This window comes from Hemitrygon akajei, chromosome 7, assembly GCF_048418815.1.
Source record: "Hemitrygon akajei chromosome 7, sHemAka1.3, whole genome shotgun sequence".
NCBI classification, from domain to species: Eukaryota; Metazoa; Chordata; class Chondrichthyes; order Myliobatiformes; family Dasyatidae; genus Hemitrygon; species Hemitrygon akajei.
Window position 1 is genome coordinate 140,290,692 of NC_133130.1, and position 23,577 is coordinate 140,314,268.

The window sequence follows — 23,577 nt, forward strand, 5'->3', positions numbered from 1 at the left end:
GAAGCTGGACATTAAAAAGCAAACAAATGTTGAAGTCCAAAAAGAAATCACAGATGAAGAAGTTGAAATACATGTCAAACTAAAATACTTAATATATGTCCTTTCCTATTACTAGTATGAAGGAAGGCCAAAATGAGAGTGTGGTCAAAAGTACAAACCAGTGAACACTAAATCAGAAAGCAAAAGTGATATCGTATGAAATGACTGATCTGACCGTAATTTCAACTCCCAATTCCCATTTATGAAAGGTAATCTTTCATGCCCTTACTGTTCAAGAATGTATCTACTTCAGCTTACAAATATTCAAAGATCGTTTTCACTGGCCCTTGAGGAAGAGTTGTACAAGGACTAGCAACTGAGGGGAAAAAAAATGCCTTAATCCCCCTCTCATTCTGAACTGCAGTTTTAAACAGTTCCTAATCCTGTGTAACCTCATAACAAAAATAGGAACACAAGAGATTCTGCAGATGCTGGAGATCCAGAGTAACACACACAAAAGGCTGTTGGAACTCAGCAGATCAGGCAGCACGTATGAGAATGAATGAATAGCCGGCACTTCAGGCAGGACTCTGTTTTAGGACTGGAAAGCAGGGGGAAGCCACTAGAATAAAAAGGTTGAGGGAGGGGAAGTAAGACTAGCTAGAAGGTGAGAGGCAAAGTCAGGCAGGAGGGAAAGGTAAAGAGCTGGAGAAGGAGGAATCTGATAGGACAGGAGAGTGGACCATGGAGGAAAGGGAAGGAGGGACACCAGGGGGAGGTGATAGGCAGGTGTATGGAGGTAAGAGGCCAGAATGGGGAATAGAAGAAGAGGGAAGGGGGAGGACAAAAAACATTACAGGAAGGAGAAATCTATATTCATGCCATCAGGTTGTAAGCTACTTAGACAGAACATAGGTGTTGCTCCTCCACCCTGAGAGTGGCCTCATAGTGGAAAAAAGACATGGACTGACATGTCAGAACGGGAATGGGGATAGGAATTAAGATGGTCGGCCACCAAAATATTCCGCTTTTGGCAGTGCTCTACAAAGCGGTCCCCCAACTTATTTCAGGTCACATCAACGTAGGGGAGGCTGCATTGGGAGCACAGATACAATAGATGACCCCAACAGATTTTTTTTGTCTCCTATCTCTGATATCAAAGAGTCAGAGAGGGGGCATGTTGATGCTCAGAGTGAGAATCCAGAACTGTTGAGAAGTTGAATATCCCACTCCTGTTTGTACACAAAACTGAAGTTAAAAGTCTTGCCATCAACTTCTGCTATGGAGTGAGGACAGTTTGCCCAAAGGCTTACCCATAGTATAACAGGTTTGGAGCAGGTGGAAGAAAAAAGGCTGGGCCAAGGCAAGGCAATGAAGTAAACAAAAGGTGGAAACTTGAAATCTGGGAGTGAAAACTCAGTGGAACAAAGGCTGGATATAGGAACAGAAGCCTGTACCATTGTTCAGTTTTCTGCAATTGACGTAATGCCTACAGCCGATTTTGACTCTACAGTTCTTGACTTCCAAAAATTTGTCAAAGCTTTGAAGTTTTTTTAAAATTCATCAAGATTCCAACAGTTTTGTTGGCAAAGAGAATGACACAATTTTGTGAGCATGCAGCATTTTCTGACATCACTTCCATGGTCTGATTCTGTTATTATTGCTTCCCACCGGGGAAATCTTGAAATGTGCTTTAACCTACTGTACTTGAGACAATACAAACCTTACATTTGTAATGTGTTCGCATAATTTATGCTGTAAACCCAATATGATCAATCTGCTAAACCATGGTGCACCTATAACAAACGCATCAATGTTTCCTGAGATACAGCACCCAGATCTTAATGGATCCAGATACAATCTACTATACTGAGCAGCTGCAACTTGACTTTTATCCCTTTGGTATCAGCCTCCTTCAGGTAACTATCAACATTCTTTTAATTTTTATGTTGATCAGTTATCTTGATCACTTAGGTACATGGGAAATAGACTTCAACTTTAGATAACTGTGAAGTAAAGCATTTTGGACATTCAAGCTAAGGTATGACTCATAAAGTGAAAGGCAGGCCAGCGATGAGTGCTGTGGAACAGAGGAACTTACGAGTACAAATGCATGTTCATTGGAAGTGGCTGGGCAAGCAGACAAAGTGATAAAAAGGTATTTAGCGTGCTGACCTTCATCAGTCAGGGCACTGAGTTTAGGAGTAGGGACATTCTGTTGCAGTTATACAAGTCTCTGGTGAGGCTGCACTTGAAGTGTTGTGCATAGTTTAGGACACTGCTATTAAGAAAAATCATTGTCCAGCTGGAGAGGCCACAGGAGAGTTTTACGAAGTTGCCACTTGGAGTCTATGTTCTTGTTTTTTTTTGTGTCGCTTTACTGTACGGGGGAGAAGGGGATTTGAAGGCTGGAGAATGGGGTTTGGGGGGGGGGTTAGTTGATGTTCTTGATGCGTTTTTGTTCATTTTTTTGTGCAGGGAGAGGGGTATTTGGGGATCGATGTTCTTGTTGCATTTTGTGTAGGGAGAGGGGTTTGAGATTTGATAATTGTGTTGTTGATTTTTTTTCTTAGTTTCATGGCCATCAGGAGAAGAAGAATCTCATAGTTGCATTCTTTAATAATAAATGAACCTTTGAACTAGAGTTCCAATGTTATAGGGAGAGGATGACCACACCATCAATACTATCATCCCTTCAAGACTAACCAATAAGCTCCAACACTTAAGCATCAACACCTCCTTGTGCAACTGGATTCTCGACTTCCTCACTTGCAGACCCCAGTCAGTTCAGATTGGCCACATCTCCTCCTCCGCAATCTCCATCAGCACAGGTGCACCAACAGGCTGTATGGTTAGCTCCCTGCTCTACTCGCCTTACACCCATGACTTTATGGCTAAACATAGCTCCGATGCCATATTTAAATTTGCTGATGACACCACTGTCATTAGCTGAATCAAAGGTGGTGATGAATCAACATATAGGAGGAAGATGGAAAATCTGGCTGAGTGGTGCTATAACAACCTCTTACTCAATGTCAGCAAGACCAAGAAGCTGAATATTGCCTTCAGAAGGAGGACGGAAGTCAATCTTCATCAGGGGATCAGAGCTAGAGGGCATCTGTCAGAGCATTTCGGGGGATCTGTCCTGGGTTCCATTGCCATTGCAAAGAAAGCACAGCAATGCCTCTACTTTCTGAGAAGTTTGCACAAATTCAGCATGTCATTTAAAAAACTGACCAACTACTACTGTAAATGTACAGTTGAGAGTATACTGACTGGTTGCATCATGGCCTGACATGGGAACACCAATGCCTTTGAATAGAAAAGCCGACAAATAGTGGTGGATACAGCCCAGTCCATCATAGATTAAGCTCTCCCTGCCACTGAGCACATTTATAAGAAGTGCTATTGCAGGAAAGCAGCATCCATCATCAAGGACCCCCACCATCCAGGCCATGCTCTTCTTGCTGCCGCCATCGGGAAGGTAGTACAAGAGCCTCAAGCCCCACACCACCAGGTTCAGGAACAGTTACTATCCATCAGGCTCGTGAACCAGAGGAGATAACTATACTCAACACAAAACTGAACTGATTCCACAACCTATGGACTCAATTTTAAGGACTCTACAACTCATGTTCTCGATATTTATTGCTCATGTATTTATTTACATTATTATTACTTTTTCTCTTTTTTTGTATTTACACAGTTTGTCTTTGCACATCGTTTGTTTGCCCACGTTTGCTGCATGCTTTATTGATTCTACTCTTTTTCTTTATATTTACTGTGAATGCCTGCAAGAAAATTAATCTCAGAGGATATAGTCAAGGTGAATATAATTGCAACACTTAAGAGGCATTTGGATAGGTTTACAGGATGAATGCAGAGCAACTGGGACTAGCAAGAAGGATATTGTAGTCAGCTTGGACCAGTCGGGCCAAGGGGCCTGTCTCCATGTTTGTACTGTCCAATTGACTTTAAATATTTTTGTAGTTGGCACCTTCATCCAATTTCTTTCTTCATAAACAAAATATCCCGTTTCAACACACACAAAATGCTGGAGGAATGCAGCAGGCCAGGAATATCAATCCTGATGAAGGGTCTTGGCTCAAAACATCGATTGTGCTTTTTTTCTACAGATGCTGCCTGGCCTGCTGAGTTTCTCCAGCATTTTGTGTGTATTGCTTTGGATTTCCAGCATCTGCAGATTTTCTTGTGTTTAAAAAATCTCTTTGGTCTTGGGTTCAAACTTCATCATTCTGAAATGGAAATTGATTTTCCAAGTTTGAGCCACTCACTTTATCTATCAGCATCTGTTGATTTTTACTCCTTTCAACTCTACATGCTATGATGTGCTGTCACCAAATACTCTATCCATATCATTTATAAATATAGTTAAAGAGCTGCAGTCAAGTACAGATCTTTGGAAGATATCATTACTCAAATCGTGCCTCCTAAGCAATTCCTTAACCAAGCCAAAAGCTCAAGCTTCAAGATTGTTTAATGTAATTTCCAGTACACATGTGTAAAAGAGACAAAATTATTTGTTACTCCAGATCCTCCAGTGCAACACAAAAAAGATAAAGAACATAATAATAATTTTTAAAAATAAATATAAATACATAAGACAGCTTACATACAGATTGATTTTTATGTACATAAAGTGATGCTAGGCACAGGAGTGTTTGTATATAAGGTGACTGACAGCAAATAATAACGTAGTGGTGGCTGGGGCTGCAGAGGGGTGGGTTAGTGGGTGGAAGTGTTGATCAGTCTTACTGCTAGGGGAAGGTAAGTGTGTATGAGTCTGGTGGTCTTGCTGTGGATGCTACATAGCCTTAATGGGAGTGGGACAAGCAGTCCACGAGCAGGGTTGTGGGATCCTTCATGACATTACTGGCCCTTTTCCAGCACCTTTCTGTATACATGCCCTTGATGGCAGGTAGGCTGATGCCAGTGATGTGTTGGGCAATTTTGACTACCCATTGTAGAGCCTTCCTATCTGCCGTTCCTGTACCAACAGTGATGCAGCTTGTTAGGATGCTCTCTACTGCAAATCTATAGAATGATGTGAGTATAGATGTGCATGATCCAGCTGTCTTTAGCCTCGACAGAAAGTAGAGGCATTGGTGAGCTTTCCTGATTGTGTAGAATGTGTTCTGGGGCCATGAGAGGCCAATCAAAATATGCACTCCCAGGAGTTTGAAACTGCTTCCAGTTTCCACCCCTGTGCCACTGATATAAAGAGCGGTGTGAGTTCTCCTGAAGTTAATAAACATCCTTGCCTTGTTAACATTCTGGAAGAGGTTACTTACCTGACTCCAGGCCTTGAGCTCTTCCATCTTCTCTCTACAGGCTGCCTCATTGTTGTGACAAAGAGCCCCACCATTGGCGAACTTGACAATGCAATACTCGGGTGTTTGACTGTGCAGTCTTGTGTACAGCAATGGGCTCGGCACACAGTCCTGGAGACACCAGTGTTGAGGATAACGTGCAGGGAGGAGCAATGTGCATCCTGACTATCTGAGGTCTACTGGTTAGGAAGTCCAACACCCAGTTGCACGGTGGTGTATTTAATCCAAGCAGTAGGAGTTTGTTCCTCAAGATCCGTGGGACAATAGTGTGAATGTCGAACTAAAAACCAGAAACAGCATTCTGACGCAAGTGTCCTTGTTTTCTGGGTGTGTCGGGGCCAGGTACACGGCACATGCTATGTTATCTGTCCAAGTGTTTCTGTCTGTAAGCATATTGGTGAAAGGAATAGAGTTTCTGATATTACCAGCCATTCAAAACACTTTATGAAGATTAGTGTAAATGCCAGCGGTAGTCACTTAGTTTTGAAGTGGTAGAGTTCTTTGGTATAGGGATGATGGTGGCCGATATGAAGCATGTGGAGACAGCAGCCTGGATGAGTAAAGTGTTGAAGATGGTGGTGAAGATGTCAATGAGCTGGTGCGCACACTCCGACCACTTGGCCTGGGATGTTATCTGGCCCGGCTGCCTTAATTACGAAATCATTAATGGCACAGTTAATGCTGCACAATTTCAGGTCCTGGGTTGAAACCTGGCCTGTTCAAGTGCTTTCTCAGTGGCAGTTACACCTTTGTCCGCTGGCCATGTGGGTCTCTCTCAGGTGGAGACACAAGAGTCAGCATATACTGGAATCTGGAGCAAAACAAAAGACTGCCAAAGGCGTTCAGTGGGTCAAGCACCATCCATGGTGGGAAATGGACAGCCAACATTTCAAGTCAAGACACTTTATCTTGACCCACCATATTCTCCTCCAGCAGTTTGTTTCCTTGCTTCTCTCTGACGCCCTGGTTTTTCCCAAGATTGCAAAAATGTGCCAGTAGATTAACAGGCTGATTGTGTTTTTGCACTATTAATGTTGCTTTGCACAGACTTTTTCTTCACTGTCATATATATGCATGCCATAACTTGAACAATATGTAAAATTTGGACAATTCATGTAAAATATATAAATGATATAAATTATATACAATTTCTTTTTTGTATGATTTCTATCATTTTTGTTCAGTGTGTTGTCTGAATCTACGTTTATCAAGTTGCTGTGGGCAAGCATTCCAATGTACTTGTCCCTCACTACCCTTAGGCATACGAGTGGGAACACCCAGTGACTAATAGATTACAGGAATGTGAATTCACTGAGTTATTGAATGAGTGTTTTTTGACCCAGTATGTAAATGCACCAACAAGAGAGGAGACCTGTCCAGATTTGATATTCTGTAACAATCCGGATAGAATTTTGGCTATGGAAGTTATTGAGCCTTTTGGAACAAGTGAACATAACATTGTTAGTCTCAAGGTTTTTGGGAGAGTGTATCAGTAAAGATCAAAACCATCAAATTAAATTTCAGAAAGGCATAGATCATGCAGATGCAGCAAAGAATTCAGAAGATAAGCTGGAAGTAATGCTTGATTTAATCAGTTGAAGAACAATGGATTGATTTAAAGAGGTGCAGGACATGTTCATACCTGCAGTTAGGAGAAGCAATAAAAATAGATCAACTACATGGATGAATAAAGGTATACATAAAAATTATTGAAGAAAAAACAGCTATAAGGAATACAGAAAAAATAGTAATGACGTTAACCGCAGGGCATACGAAAATATGAGAGCTATAATCAAGAGGGAAATTCAGATTGTCAAAAGGCAGGTTGAGAACGATATTGCCAATAATGCTAAGATTGACCCCAAGAGATTTTTTCCAAAGTAAAAGGTTGAGAAGAAAGTTAAGTGTATTAGGAATAATAGTGGAGTGATAAGTTATGCAGTAAAGGACATAGAGGATACTCTCAATTCATACTTTGCTGAAATATTCACCTGCAAAGATGTTAGCAACATGCCAGTAAGTGTAGAGAAAAATAAGGTGGTTTTAAGTGACTTAAGAGTTTTTAGAAAGTGAGGTCCTGCTTCAGCTGAAAAGGCTGGAAGTTAATAAATATTCAGGGCCAGACAACATATATCCAAGGATAGTTAAAGAGGTCTGTAATTATAAATACAAACCCCTAACATGTATTTTTTAAGTCAGTGAAGACTGGTAAAATCCATAAGGACAGGAAATGGGGTTATGTTGTGCCGGTAGATAAGAAAAATGACCACACTGACCCTGGTAACTATAGACCAGTAAGCTTTGTGTGTACCATAGGTAAGATAATGGAAACATTATTAAAGAATGAGCCGGAAAAGTAGCTGATAAGAACAGGCACGTTAGCAGAAAGCCAGCATGGGTTCAGAAACAGGAAAACATGTTTCACTAATATCCTGAAGTTCTATGAAGAGGCAACTAAAATTTATGATAACAATAGAGCGGTTGATATCTTTTACTTGGATTTTCAGATGGCTTTTGACAAGGTACCCCACAAAAGGTTAACAATCAAGCTACAGGAGGTAGGGATTCAGGATAAGGTATGCGAATAGATGCAGAATTGGCTCAAAATCGAATTATGGTGAGAGGATCATTTTCATACCTACAGGATGTTAAAAGTGGGGTTCCAGTTCCACAGGGATTAGTTTTGAGGCCACTGCAGTTTTTAATTGACGTTAATGATTGGAATAAGCACCAAACAAATTAACTAGCAAACACAAGGAAATCTGCAGATGCTGGAAATTCAAACAACACACACAAAATGCTGGTGGAACACAGCAGGCCAGGCAGCATCTATAAGGAGAAGCACTGTCGACGTTTCGGGCCGAGACCCTTCGTCAGGACTAACTGAAAGGAAAGAGAGTAAGAGATTTGAAAGTAGTGGGGGGGGAGGGGGAAATGCGAAATGATAGGAGAAGACCGGAGGGGTTGGGATGAAGCTAAGAGCTGGAGAAGGGAAAGGATCATGGGACGGGAGGCCTCGGGAGAAAGAAGGTGGGGGGGGGGGGGGGGGGGGGGAAAGCACCAGAGGGAGATGGAGAACAGGCAAAGTGATGGGCAGAGAGAGAGAAAAACACCAAACAAACTACTAAATATGTCAGGGATGGGGTAAGAAGGGGAGGAGGGGCATTAACAGAAATTAGAGAAGTCAATGTTCATGCCATCAGGTTGGAGGCTATCCAGCCGGTATATAAGGTGTTGTTCCTCCAACCTGAGCTTGGATTCATTTTGACAGTAGAGGAGGCCATGGATAGACATATCAGAATGGGAATGGGACGTGGAATTAAAATGCGTGGCCACTGGGAGATCCTGCTTTCTCTGGCGGACCGAGCATAGGTGTTCAGCGAAACAGTCTCCCAGTCTGCGTCGGGTCTCACCAATATATAAAAGGCCACACCAGGAGTACCGGACGCAGTATACACCACCATTTATAAAAGGCCACACCGGGAGTACCGGACACAGTATACCACACCATTTATAAAGGGCCACACCGGGAGTACCGGACGCAGTATACCACACCACTTATAAAGGGCCACACCGGGAGTACCGGACGCAGTATACCACACCACTTATAAAGGGCCACACCGGGAGTACCGGACACAGTATACCACACCACTTATAAAGGGCCACACCGGGAGTACCGGACGCAGTATACCACACCACTTATAAAGGGCCACACCGGGAGTACCGGACGCAGTATACCACACCACTTATAAAGGGCCACACCGGGAGTACCGGACGCAGTATACCACACCACTTATAAAGGGCCACACCGGGAGTACCGGACGCAGTATACCACACCACTTATAAAGGGCCACACCGGGAGTACCGGACGCAGTATACCACACCACTTATAAAGGGCCACACCGGGAGTACCGGACGCAGTATACCACACCACTTATAAAGGGCCACACCGGGAGTACCGGACGCAGTATACCACACCACTTATAAAGGGCCACACCGGGAGTACCGGACGCAGTATACCACACCACTTATAAAGGGCCACACCGGGAGTACCGGACGCAGTATACCACACCACTTATAAAGGGCCACACCGGGAGTACCGGACGCAGTACACCACACCACTTATAAAAGGCCACACCGGGAGTACCGGACGCAGTATACCACACCACTTATAAAGGGCCACACCGGGAGTACCGGACGCAGTATACCACACCACTTATAAAGGGCCACACCGGGAGTACCGGACGCAGTACACCACACCACTTATAAAGGGCCACACCGGGAGTACCGGACGCAGTATACCACACCACTTATAAAGGGCCACACCGGGAGTACCGGACGCAGTACACCACACCACTTATAAAAGACCACACCGGGAGTACCGGACGCAGTATACCACACCACTTATAAAAGACCACACCGGGAGTACCGGACGCAGTACACCACATCACTTATAAAAGACCACACCGGGAGTACCGGACGCAGTATACCACACCACTTATAAAAGACCACACCGGGAGTACCAGACACAGTATACCACACCATTTATAAAGGGCCACACTGGGAGTACCGGACACAGTATACCACACCACTTATAAAAGACCACACCGGGAGTACCGGACGCAGTATACCACACCACTTATAAAAGACCACACCGGGAGTACCGGACACAGTATACCACACCATTTATAAAGGGCCACACCGGGAGTACCGGACACAGTATACCACACCACTTATAAAGGGCCACACTGGGAGTACCGGACGCAGTATACCACACCATTTATAAAAGACCACACCGGAGCTCCTTTTTATATATTGGTGGCCACACATTTTAATTCCACGTCCCATTCCCATTCTGATATGTCTATCCATGGCCCCCTCTACTGTCAAAATGAATCCAAACTCAGGTTGGAGGAACAACACCTTATATACCGGCTGGGTAGCCTCCAACTTGATGGCATGAACATTGACTTCTCTAATTTCCATTAATGCCCCTCCTCCCCTTCTTACCCCATCCCTGACATATTTAGTTGTTTTTTTTTTCTCTCTCCCTGCCCATCACTTTGCCTGTTCTCCATCTCCCTCTGGTGCTCCCCCCCCCCCCCCCCCCCCCCCCCCCGAGGCCTCCCGTCCCAAGATCCTTTCCCTTCTCCAGCTCTGTATCACTTTCGCCAATCGCCTTTCCAGCTCTTAGCTTCATCCCACCCCCTCCGGTCTTCTCCTATCATTTTGCATTTCCCCCTCCCCCCACTACTTTCAAATCTCTTACTATCTTTCCTTTCAGTTAGTCCTGACGAAGGGTCTCGGCCCGAAACGTCGACAGTGCTTCTCCTTATAGATGCTGCCTGGCCTGCTGTGTTCCACCAGCATTTTGTGTGTGTTAAACAAATTAACTAGTAAAGTTTGTACATTACACAAAATTAGGGGGACAGGCTGATAACATTCAGGCAACAGAATCAATACAGTTAGAGCTAAACAAAATCCAGATGTGGGCAGATAAATAGCAGTTGAAATGTAATGTAAGTAAAATATTACATACAGGAAATAGAAATATTAGATACAAATATATAATGGGCAGGTCTTGAGTTAGAAAGTGCACTATAGGATTTGAGCGTCCTGGTAGACTCATCACCATCAACTTCTAGGCAATGCACAGAAGCGATTAGGAAGGCTAACAGAATGTTGAGCTATATACTGTGCTCAGTGGAGTTCAAGTCTAGAGATGTCCTCCTTAAGCTGTTTCGTGCCCTTGTGAGGCCACACCTTGAGAACGGAGTACAATTTTGGTCTCATATATTTTGTAAGGGATGTGAAGGTGCTGGTTCAAAGAAGGGCGACAAGACTTAATTCCAGGTCTACAGGGTATGAGCTAGGAAGAAAGATTGAAAGAATTAAATCATTTTAGCCTAAGTAGACATAGAATGAGAGAAGACATGATAGAAGTGTTCAAAATTATTAAGGGTACAAGTAAGGTGGATGTTAACTGCTACTTCAAAATTGATCTATCAACAAGGACTGGTTAACCAGGTATTTCAAGACAGCAAGTGAATAGGAATTTGACAAGCTTTGTTGGGCCGAATGGCCTGTTCTTGTCAAAAACTTTATAATATTCTAGTGACAATAAACTCGACTTAGCTTGATTGGCTATGGTAAATAGCAAAACCACCAAAGAGCAGGTTAAAGAAAATAAATTGATGGACACAAGGAAATAGGTGAGTGAATGGGATTGATGGAATTGCGCAGTTGGGAACTCATTTGAAATATAATAATCAATGTACAATTTTTAATTGAATGCAGAGATTTGAATGGGGAGCATGTAATTTACCATACAAATGTATCACAATGTTCTTACTTATAAAATATAATAAATCATGCTGTGATCTTGTTTCATTTGCCACATACTCCCCTGCCAAGACTCATACAAAGCAGCCATTTAGAAAGTCCGCCACATCCTCAGTTCAATAGCTTCAGTTTTCTTTTTGGAAACTTTAATGTGGTAAAAACATCAAGGAATTCAAACAACAAAAACACAAGGTGAAATTAGAGCAGCTGATCAAAAGTCTAGTCAATGAAGTGCACTGTAAAAGCACAACAGGAGATGAGAGAGAGGGAGAGAGTTTTACAGAAGAATTCAAAAGTTGGGGACTTAGAAGCTGAAGGGAAAGATGTCAACTGTAAAGTGAGAGTTGGAGGAGCACGTGTATCTCACAATTTCCTTATCACATAGCCAGAAAGCATTTCAGCCCACCAAGTCCATGCAGGCTCACAGAGCAATTCACTGTCTACTAATTTTCCTTGTAGCTTTTCTCACTACATTCCCCTTAATTCCTCCCACCCCACCCCACTGATTCTATCACTCACTTAAACAAAATGAGCAAAGTACAATAGCTAATTCAGATGTTGGAACTCTAATATAGAAACTGAAAGTACTATCTGATTTGCCAAGCACTTCCAGCATTTTCTGTTTCATTTCAGATATCTAGCAGCTTCAGCATTCTGTTTCTAGACTACTTTTATAGATTGTCTCCTCCTCAAATCCAGTCACAGATTCTTATTCTTTAGTTAGATTAGGTTAATGGCCAATTCAAATTCATTACTCACAAACACAAGAGTTTCTGCTGGTGCTGGGAATCCAGAGTAACACACAGAAAATGCTGGAGGAACTCAGCAGGTCAGGCAGCATCTACTGAGTTCCTCCAGCATTTTCTATGTGTTGCTGCAGATTTGTTACTCACTATTACTTCTATGAAAGCACTTTTGTTGGTAGTTCAAAAGTGTTTCCAGAAACCATCACCCAATATACTCTTGACCAGAGACCAAAGGATATCTGGCTTCTGAGCACTCAAAGCAAGGCATCAAAGTTTGAAATTGTATCTAATGATTGAGCAAGTGCTTGCAAAGCTATGGTGGGGGCTTCAGCCTTTGTAACATTCAACCAAAAGCAGAAAGCCTGAAGCTCCCACCACAACTCTGAGTACGATCGCATTGGTGCTAACCTGCACTCTTTCGTTGTACCAGTTCATCTCTTTGCAATCTGTCACATACAAAGTGTCACTGATCTGTGAAAATAAACTATAGCATAGCTGAAAACCTAGGCTTCCAAACCCAATGTAGGTGTTTGAAGCTGGAGTCCACGTGATGGTTTTTGTGAAAATTACAATTTTTTCCCCTCATATTAATGGATAAACAGTTGGGAACAGAGCTTGATTTAGACCTTGATATACATTGATGTTGCAACTGGATAATCAGGAACTTTCCATTCTCTAGCACCAAGCTTTACATGTGTGATTATTAAAGGGAAGATTAACTGGAACACTGAAAGGTCTTCATAGCTCAAGAGCCTATCATAATTTACTCTGAGTAAATGTGACAATTTGGCTCACCACCAGTTGAATTACACCCTACCAAAGGCAAGCTGGTATCAGAGAACGGAGGAAACAGAAAGGTGCAGCCTGAAAGCCATTAGCTTGCATCTCTTACCTGACAATCCTGTTCAGACAGGAGGCACAGTAGCGGTGACCACATTGTGCCTGGAAGGGTTTCCTCAGGATCCCGTGACACTCAAAGCACAGGTACTTCCCCTCAACTTTAGATGCCAAAATTTCCTTAGGAAAACCAGCACGATTCCCCTGCGCTTGGGATTCTAACGAATTTGGTGGGCTCCTCTCACTCCTTGCTGCCATCTGTTGTAATCTCCACAGGTGACAGTTTACCTTGAAAAAGGAAATAAGCCATTACAACTTGATTAGAATTGAGAAAGCATTGCTGCATAGAAATTCAGCTTCATTGGCATTTCTCAAATGCTATTAACTGGGTCATGTGAATACCACAGAGTACTTAATTACTGCACATCATTTTTAATCTGTACATTTCAAAATGCCCAATCATGATCTAAGAAATATTGACCCTTGAAAAATCTACAATTTACATATAGATTATACCCTTCTAATCCCAACATCTCAAGATAATGAAGTTCAAAAAAACAGCAGCTGCAGGAAGAATTAGCAGCCTCGTTGGAAAGTACACAAAGAGGACATCATACAAGGGCAGAACTGGTATTACAGGCTAATCCTCCAGACACCTAAGGTAGGTGGTACTGTGGCATTGACCATAAATCAGCTTCAAAAATAAAGGTGAGGAAAATAAATGTTCAAAGGAAAATATATTACCAGAGTGCCTACACATCACCACATACAACTCAGATTCTTTTTCCTGCGGGCATACTTAGCAAATCTAAAGAATAGTAACTGTAAGCAGGATCCAACTGCACAAGTGGATATTGAGCCCCGGCTTTTAGAATTTACTCATTACTTTTGAGCGGATTATTAGTTCTGAATGGAAATTACAGTAAACCAAGTTTATTGTCATGGACATATGTCACGAAAATTATCTTTGTGCAGCACAGTACAGCACAAACATAAATTACATTTAACTTATAACCACATTAGTGTAAATTGAGGGAACAGAATTAGGGGTCTTCAGGCTCATTCAAAAACCGAAACGGCAGTGGGGAAGAAGCTGTAGTTGAACCTTGAGACAAGGGACTTCAGGCTCCTGTACTTCCTGCCTGATGGCATGGCCCAGATTGTGAGGGTCCTTGATGAGGCTCCTGTACTTCCTGCCTTCCTGAAACATTGTCTCATCTGTCTGGTACTGTTATGCACCTGGATTTCTTTCAACAAACAAAAAATTCTGTTCAATCTAATGAAATACCGTTACAGTTTGCAGAACATGATGAATAAATTACACTGTCCGCTTGACAGAATCAAGTGCATCGCTAACCTCGTCCAAGCTAGGCCATGTATAAAAGTCTACACATGACCTTCACAAGCCTGTACAATTTATTATGTGAATAAGCTCAAACAATAAATTTTATTTCAATGCATTATGCAAAAGTATGTGTCAATATCTCTGAGGACCTACCCTCTGAGGTCTCAAATGAATCGATGCAGCTATAAAGAAGGCAAGATAGCGACTATATTTCATTAGGAATTTGAGATTTGGCTTGTCAACTAAATCACTCAAAAACTTCTAGAGATGTACCATGGACAGCATCCTGACAGGCTGCACCATGTGTACTAGCCTCTGTAGTACCCAGGACATCTTATATTGGGTTGAGTAGAATCCAGGATCAGCCATGATGGAATGGCGGAGCAGACTCAATGGCTGAATGGCCTAATTCTGTTCCTATGTCTTATGGTCTTGTCTTTAAAGAGTGGTGCCTCAGAAAGGTGGCATCCATTATTAAGGAACTCCATCACCCAGGACATGCCCTCTTTTCATTGTTACCATCTGGAAAGAGGTACAGAAGCCCAAAGGCACACACCCAGCGCTTCAGGAACAGCTTCTTCCCATCTGCCATCCGATTTCTAAAAGGACCTTAAAACCATGAACACCACCTCACTTTTTAAAATTATTTCTGCTTTTGCACTACTCTTAACTATTTAATATACATATAAACTAACTGTAATTCAATTATTTTTTCTCTATATTTGTCATGTATTGCATTGTACTTCTCCCATTAGGTTACCAAATTTCACTACATATGCCGGTGATATTAAACCTGATTCTGAAAAAAAAAATGTAAAAAATTGTTTTTAATTGATTTCCATTTACACGCAAGGGCAATGCAGGTGCCGGCTGATTTGCTGACCCCAGGCAGAGTCAGAATCAGGTGACAATTTGTCAGCATCGGCTCCCATCATGCTCCGCCGGTGCCCAATTGTCTCTGTTCCGAAGGTCAAAGGAAGGATGAGAAGGGTGGTGGAAAAAAAACTGGGTGCCATAGTGGTTAGCACAACACTACTACAGCTCGGGGAAATCCGGAGTTCGGAGCTCAATTCCAAAGTCCAAAGACGTACCGGGTTGGTTAACCAATCATTGTAAATTGTCCCATGATTAGATAAAAGATTAATTGGGCTTGTGGAGTTGCTGGGGCTGCATAGCTTGAAGGACTGGAAGGGCTTACACCACGCTGTATCGTTAAATAAATCATCTAAAGATTTGGCACTTAATGTGATGGTGAATATGATGGTCATGATAATTCATCTGATTTAGTTTTGCATTTGATAACAGATTTAACTCTGGTAAACTTAAGAAATGGATAGGAAAATCTTGCAGGTGAGGTTTACACCCAACCAAAAGGTCCAATTTTTTGAAAACCTATTCATTGCCAACTGCTGATGGGACATCAAGCGTCTAGAAACTTCAACACTTCAAAACTTCACTCCTTCCAAATGCTCTGCTCTCCACTCCCCCTGCATCAATCCTAACCTCACCAGCAAACCCGCAGATAAGGGAGGTGCTGTAGGAGTCTGGCAAACTCACTTCTACCTTGCTGAGGCTCAGCGCCAATTCTCAGACACCTCCTCTTACCTACACCCCTTTAACAGGCCCACACTAAGGAACACCAGGCCATTGTCTCCACACCATCACCAACCTTAATGACTATGAGGATCTCCCATCCACCGCCACCAACCTTATAGTTCCCGCACCTCCCATTTCTACCTCCTACCCAAGATCCACAAACCTGCTTCTCCAGATAGACCCACTGTTTCAGCTTCTTCCTGCCCCACTAAACTCATATCTGAATACCTCAACTCTTGTATCACCCTAGTTCAGTTCATTCTTACCTACATCTGTGACACTTCACACACTCTGGACCTTTTCAATGAATTCAGGTTCCCTGGCCCCCATCATCTTATTTTTACCATGGATGTCCAGTCCCTGTACACCTCCACCACCCCCCGCCCCCCACCAGGAAGGCCTCAAAGCTCTCCATTTCTTTCTGGACTCTAATCAAACCAGTTCCCCTCCACCACCACTCTCTGCCATATTACAGAATTTGTCCTCTCTCTAAATAATTTCGCCTTTGGTTCCTCACAGCTCCTTCAAACAAAAGGTGTTACCAGGGGCACTCGCATGGGTGCCAGCCTGTTTATCTGCTACGTGGAACAGTCTATGTCCCAAGCCTACACTGGTGACTGCCCTGCACTTTTCCTCCACTACATTGACATCTGCATTGGTGTTGCTTCCTGCACCTGTGCTGAACTCGTCGATTTCATACACTTTGCCTCCAACTTCAACCCAGCCCTCAAATTTTCCTGGTCCATTTCTCACACCTCCTTCCTCTTTCTCGATCTCTCTGTCTCTATCTCTGGAGACAGTTTAATCACTATTACAAACCCATGAACTCTCACAGCTACCTGGACTATACCTCTTCCCACCCTGTTACTTGTAAAAACGCCATCCCCTTCTCTCAAGTCCCCTGTCTCTGCTGCATCTGCACTCGGGATGAGGCTTTTCATTTTAGAACCAAGGAGATGTCCTCTTTCTTCAAAGAAAGGGATTCCCTTCCTCCACCATCAATGCTGCCCTCAACCGCATCTCTTCCATTTCACACGTCTGCTCTCATCTCATCCTCCCACCTCTGCATCCAGCACATAATTCCCCGCAACTTCTGCCATCTCCAATAGGATCCCACCAAGCACACCTTTCCCTCCCACCCACTTTTTGCTTTCTACAGGGATTGCTCCCTACACGACTCCCTTGTCCATTCATCCCTCCCCACTGATCTCCCTCCTGGCACTTGTACTTGCAAGTGGAACAAGTGCTACACCAAGAACCTACGCAGTGTCCACCAGTAAAAGCAGGATCTCCCAGTGGCCACCCATTTTAATTCCACTTCCCATTCCCATTCTGATATGTCTACCCATGGCCTCCTCCACTGTTGTGATGAGGCCATACTTAGGTTGGAAGAACAACACCTTATATTCGGTTTGGGTATCCGCCAACCTGATGCATTGATTTCTTGAACTTCCGGTAGAGGCCTCCACCCGCAGCCTCTTCACCATTTTCCATCCCCTTTTCCCAATCTCACTTTATCTCCTAGCCCACCCATCGCCTCCTTCTGGTGCTCCTTCCCTTTTTCTTTTTTCCATGGGCTTCTGTTCTCTTCTATCAGACTCTCCTTTCTCCAGCCCTGTATCTCTTTCACCAATCAACTTCTAAGCCTTTAACTTCATCCCCTCCCTCCTCAGGTTTCTCTTACTGTTTCTGTGTTTCTCTCTCCCCTCCCCCCCCACCTTTTAAATCTACTCCTCAGCTTTTTTTCCCCCATCCTGCCAAAGGGTCTTGGCCTGAAACATTCACTGTATTCTTTTCCATGGATACTGCCTGGCCTGATGAATTGCTCCAGCTTGGATTTCCAGCCTCTTCAGATTTTCTCTTGTTTATGTTTTAAATACTTATATTTGTTCTTGATTTTACTATTGTTTAATCCTAATCAGGATTAAAATATCCTTGTTAAGGGCTTTAAGACTATCAAGTACTGTAATATTTGCCATTTAGCCTTAAACTTGCAGTGTAAAATACTTACTAAGAAACGTAAGGAGAGGACTTACAGTTTAACAATTTATTTAAAAGTTTACACACAGAGTACCAGCATACAATGTGCAGTAATTTCTTTTTTGGCAATTCTCATGCAACTGGAGTATTCATGCGATCAGCACTCCCAACCACATGGATACCACATGACTGAGCATATACCTTGCCCCAAGACAGTAATCTGCAAATTAAGCTTTATTCTGAGGGACAGGCAGAGGCCAGCTATGATAAGGAACAGGACTGCACACACTCATTAGTAAAAGATGTATAATAAATACATATTCCATTAAGGCGCAACAGCTAAAGTGGTCCAGTCAAGAGAAACAAAAAGACAAAAAAAGTATAAAATTAGTTCTTGGGAAAAAATTAGCAAAGTTGCAGGAAAAAGGGCAGCAATGTTGCATTTTAGAGTGTATTGGAATTCAAAGAATGACAAGAAATGGAAAAATGAAATATGAAAGGTAAATTATAAAAATGTACTAAGAACTTCTCAAGGCAAAAGAAAATTAAAACTAGCAAGGTCAAATTTGGGTCCCTTACAAAAACAAGAAACAGGACAATGGAAAAGAGGAAATAAATGAGGTATTAGATAAATATTTCACAGAACATGACAAAAAAGTATTTCCCGGATATATGTAAGAAAAGTCTAAGGAAGTAAAAGTACAACTAGAAAAGTTATTTAGCTAAAAACAATTTGTTGAAGGAATTCAGTGGAACAAGCAACATCTGAGGGAAGAAATAAACTGCCAAGTTTTGAGTGAAACTCTGCATCAGGACTGAGAGTGGAGAGAGGAGCTGAGCAGTGTTAAGTGGAGCAGCCCTTCTTCGCTCTCCACTCTCAGTCCTGATGCAGTGCTTTCACTAAAACATTGACAACCCTTGCATCTTAAAGATGGTCTTTGATCCACTGAATTCTTCCACAAAAATGCTGCTCCAGATTCCAGCACCTGTAGTTTTGTGTTTCCACATTAATGAGCTTCTAAACTGACAAATCAACAACCCTCAATGCCAGCACATGCCCGCCTCATCCGATCTTTCCAGACAAATGCTTATATCACTAAGACTTAATTACTCAGCTGCAAAATGAAATAATCTGTTCATTCAACAACAGTAATCTTCCCTTTAGTTTCTTCAATCCTAATTACAAACTCCAACTCTTAGCACCTCATAGCTTTCTTCATATCAAAGACCAACCTCTCCTCATCCTGTTCCCAAAATATTTCAATAATGCATAGAATACAGAATAGTACAGCACAGTACAGGCCCTTTGGCACACAATGTTGTGCCGACCCTTAAACCCTCCCTCCCATATAACCCTCCACCTTAAATTCCTCCATATACCTGTCTAGTAGTCTCTTAAATTTCACTAGTGTATCTGCCTCCACCACTGACTCAGGCAGTGCATTCCATGCACCAACCACTCTCTAGTAAAAAACCTTCCTCTAATATCCCCCTTGAACTTCCCTCCCCTTACCTTAAAGCCAAGTCCTCTTGTAATGAGCAGTCGTGTCCTGGTGAAGAGGTGCTGGCTGTCCACTCTATCTATTCCTCTTAATATCTTGTATACCTCTATCATGTCTCCTGTCATCCTCCTCTCCAAAGAGTAAAGCCCTAATGCATACTCTCTAAACCAGGCAGCATCTTAGTAAATCTCCTCTGTAACCTTTCCAATGCTTCCACGTCCTTCCTATATGAGGTGACCAGAACTGGACACAGTACTCAAAGTGTGGCCTAACCAGAGTTTTATAGAGCTGCATCATTACCTCGCAAGTCAAACGCTATCCCTCGACTTATGAAAGCTACCACCCCATCTTTCTTAACTATCCTATCTACCTGTGAGGCAACTTTCAGGGATCTGTGAACAGATCCCAGATCCCTCTGCTCCTCCATACTACCAAGTATCCTGCTATCACGCACCTCCAACTTTCTGCAGCCTTCTCTTTTCTCCTTCCAGTTCAAAAACCCATTACATCCATAGGACCTACCTTCAGCTTTCCAACTCCTTCCTGCTCACCTCTCTTTCATACACACAAAGCTTCTGTCAACCTCATTCCAAGATACTACTCACAATCCAACCAACTTCCTGGATTATGGTCCCCATTTTGTTCATCAGAACCCCAAAACAATACCATACCACCTTTCCAAGACCTGTCATATATTTAACCCACACTATCTTCAAGTTATCTTTCAAAGTTACAGTGACTTAAATTTTCTCTTCCCCTACCAACCTCTGTCCCACTTGCCCAGTGCTGCATCCTTTCTTCCAATATCAATTCATTATAATTCTGCTCTCCCAACAACCTTGTCACATTTGCCACATCCACCCATGGTCCACTCTCTGCCTCTCCCATTGTCTCACCTGCTCCAGTTCCCACCACCTGGTGCCTCCAACTCTCTCTGGCTCTGCTCTCTGAAAGAGCTATCCATGGTCCTCCCACCACAACCAATCACTCCTATATCCACTACCAGTGCTCACTTCAACTACAACCCATTCTCAACTCTCCAGCCACTATTTGCTGACTCTCTCCTTTGATTGGGTATTTGGTAGTTGTGGAATGGCTGTATCCCAGTCACATACTTTTCAAAACCTGCATCACAACACCAACCCACCACCTCCCTATGCTCCTACCAGCCCAACTTTCCTACAGTAAAATCTACTGATCATCTACCCACCAACAGCCACCTAAGATTGAAGGCCCTATCCATCCTGTGCCGGGCACTGCAGCAGCCAAGTGAGGAGAGTAGATCCATTCCACCCTCTGGCAAGAGAAACATGTGTTCAACTGGAAGAAAGTTTAAGAGCAACTGCTCTAATATTATAAATCCAGCTTCAGACTTCTCCCCTCCCTCAGGCCCTTGATTTGCATCATTTCCCAAAGTGCTAACTCTCCAAAGTTATGCTCCTTCTAGATTCACATGTGTAACCGACAATCCAATCCTCCACAAAGTGCAATGGGATTATCATACTGTCCAACTGGCACCTATACAAACATAAGTCAGAAAAAAACCCCATAAAACCAACTGTTATACTTCCCTACATCTGCTCACTCTCTTCAACTATGCATTGTCCATTAATTGACCAGACCTAAATGCAGCAAGGCTTGGTTAAAATTCAGGCTAATTAAACAATATTTGTGCCATACAAATGCCCAAAACTGTCCAACTACAAGAAGACTCCTTCCACTAACATTCAATGGCTCAGCCATGACAGTCTTCAATTTCAATATCCAGGACAGCACATTCAAACAGACCAACAAGCTCAATGGTGCAGCTAAGAGATTAAAGACACAACACCCTGCAGTGAGTGGCTCACCTTCTGACTCTCGGAAGTTTTTCCTCACCACAAAGACAGTATTCCATCAAATTTGTCAGTTAGGTGTAATAACAGAGCTAGACAGCATCCAGGGCAAAGCGGCTGTTATAATTTCATGCCATCCTTGATATTTAAAGTTTATTTCCTTTACTGTCAGCACACTGCAGCTACATTCACAACGGTTATTCCAACCGCTCTGAAACCCACAACCTCCATGACGGCAGTAATAGTTCAGGTGCAGGTTTCCTTTCCTCCCTCATACCGTGCTATCTAAATGCCCACTGTCAGTGGGTTTCATTTCTACCAGCGAGTACAGCCTTCTAAGGCAGCATTTTAACGCTTTATGATAGATACTAAATGCTTGCCTTCCCAGCACTACGTCTGGATTATTTCGACGAATAAACATAATTAAATAGCAGGAGCAGGCGAGGTGTGTTGCCGCATATGAAGACTATATCAGCACGTCTGCCTTATGACCCCTTAGTCGTTTCCCCCACACCGTCCCCAGGCCAGTTGTAACTGCAACGCTGAACAAAAGACTGAAGGCAACAACTGCGGCCTCCCGGACCGGTTTACTCCACTCCCATCTCCACACAATTATCGTCGTTAGCAAACATTATGCGCCAGCCCGACACCGATTCTGGAGCCAGACCACCGCCGGCCCAGGCCCGGACACTCCGCCCTATTTCTGCACCAGCTTCCGAGCCCAGGCCACAGCAGATTCCGCCCTGCTATCGGTGCAGGAAGAATTGCTGCACCGTTGAGTCCGAGAGAAGCCTCAAAGAGCGCTGGTCGGTGCTAGCTCCCTTCCGCAGAACGTAGCCTAGCCCTGGGCTCCCTCAGCGGCTGAGCCGAAGAGTACAGTCCGCACTGAAGCGAGCTAGGCCCCAAATCCAGCAGCAATTCGCTATCCACAGCCCGCTCCCCGAAGCCCGAGCCCCACTTACCATCCGCTCCACGGACCGCTCCCGACGCAGTCAACAGAACAGCAGTTGGGCGGGGCCAGTACGGCAGGCCAGCTCAGAGGTAGAAGCAGCTTTCATGACTGCGAAATCAAACAACCCGAGCCCTCACTTAGACACCTTGAACCCGTAGACCCATAAGCCGAATACTCGGCCTGAAGCACCCCGAACTCCTACACCCCAATAATCCTGTCCACGGACCCCAACTCTTCAACCATCCTTGAACCCCCACACCTAGATTCCAACCTCCCCGCACCAACCAGCTTGCACTTGTCTCAAAACAATCCCACACGTCTACGCCAACAAGCTTCACACCCCACCCTAAACTCCACAACCCCAGATATCAACACTGAACTACAATATCTCAAATCTAAAACATAAACTGAACGCCAAACATCCTGGGCTGAAACTGAAAAATCTCCTCCTACCCCATTCCACACCCGAAGGTCATAATGTCAGGTAGGTTATAAGGTCAGAAGTTCTGATGTTAACTGATGATGAAGCAACTTTCAGCAGCATTCTCAGATATTGCAGCAATTCACATCCCACTGTTGCAAGTGATGGGCTTACAGTCCAGGCCTGGGCTGATAGGTGAAAATAACACTTGCACCAAACAAGTGCCAGGCAATGACAATATTCAACAAGAGAAAATATAACTATCACCCCCTCACATTCCATGGCACTACCAACATTGAATCTCCCACCATCAACGTCCTGGGGACAACACCATTGTCTAGAAACTAGTAGAATGTGGCTAAAAGAACAGGTCAGAGGCTAGTAATTCACTTCCCAACTCCCCAGTCCTTCCGTCATCTATGAGACACAAATGAAGGATGTGAAGGAATACTCTCCATTTGCCTGAAAGAAGCTGCAGAGGGTCAAAAATTTACTCGGCTCCATCTTGGATACAAAGTACCCAGGACATCTTCAGGGAGCGGTGTCTCAGAAAGGACTCCCAGCACCCAGGCATGCCCTTTTCTCACTATTACCATTAGGTAGGAGGTACAGAAGCCTGAAGGCACACACTCAGCGATTCAGGAACAACTTCTTCCCCTCTGCCATCCAATTCCTAAATGGACATTGAACC

The 23,577-nt window shown here is 43.5% G+C and overlaps 1 protein-coding gene across 6 annotated transcripts in view; it reads right to left on the bottom strand.

Moving 5' to 3' along the window:
* Positions 1–22,937, bottom strand: part of traf2b (Tnf receptor-associated factor 2b) — a 73,912-nt gene extending 50,975 nt beyond the window's left edge. The window contains exons 1-2 of one of the 6 annotated variants that reach the window (XM_073052115.1): positions 22,919–22,937; positions 13,311–13,543 (exon numbers count right to left, since the gene is read on the bottom strand). In XM_073052115.1, coding sequence (XP_072908216.1) covers positions 13,311–13,513 — 203 coding nt within the window. In that variant the 5' untranslated portion in view covers positions 13,514–13,543; positions 22,919–22,937. The other 5 variants (XM_073052113.1, XM_073052114.1, XM_073052111.1 and 2 more) reach the window with 5 other exon arrangements.
* Positions 22,938–23,577: the final 640 nt, after the last annotated feature.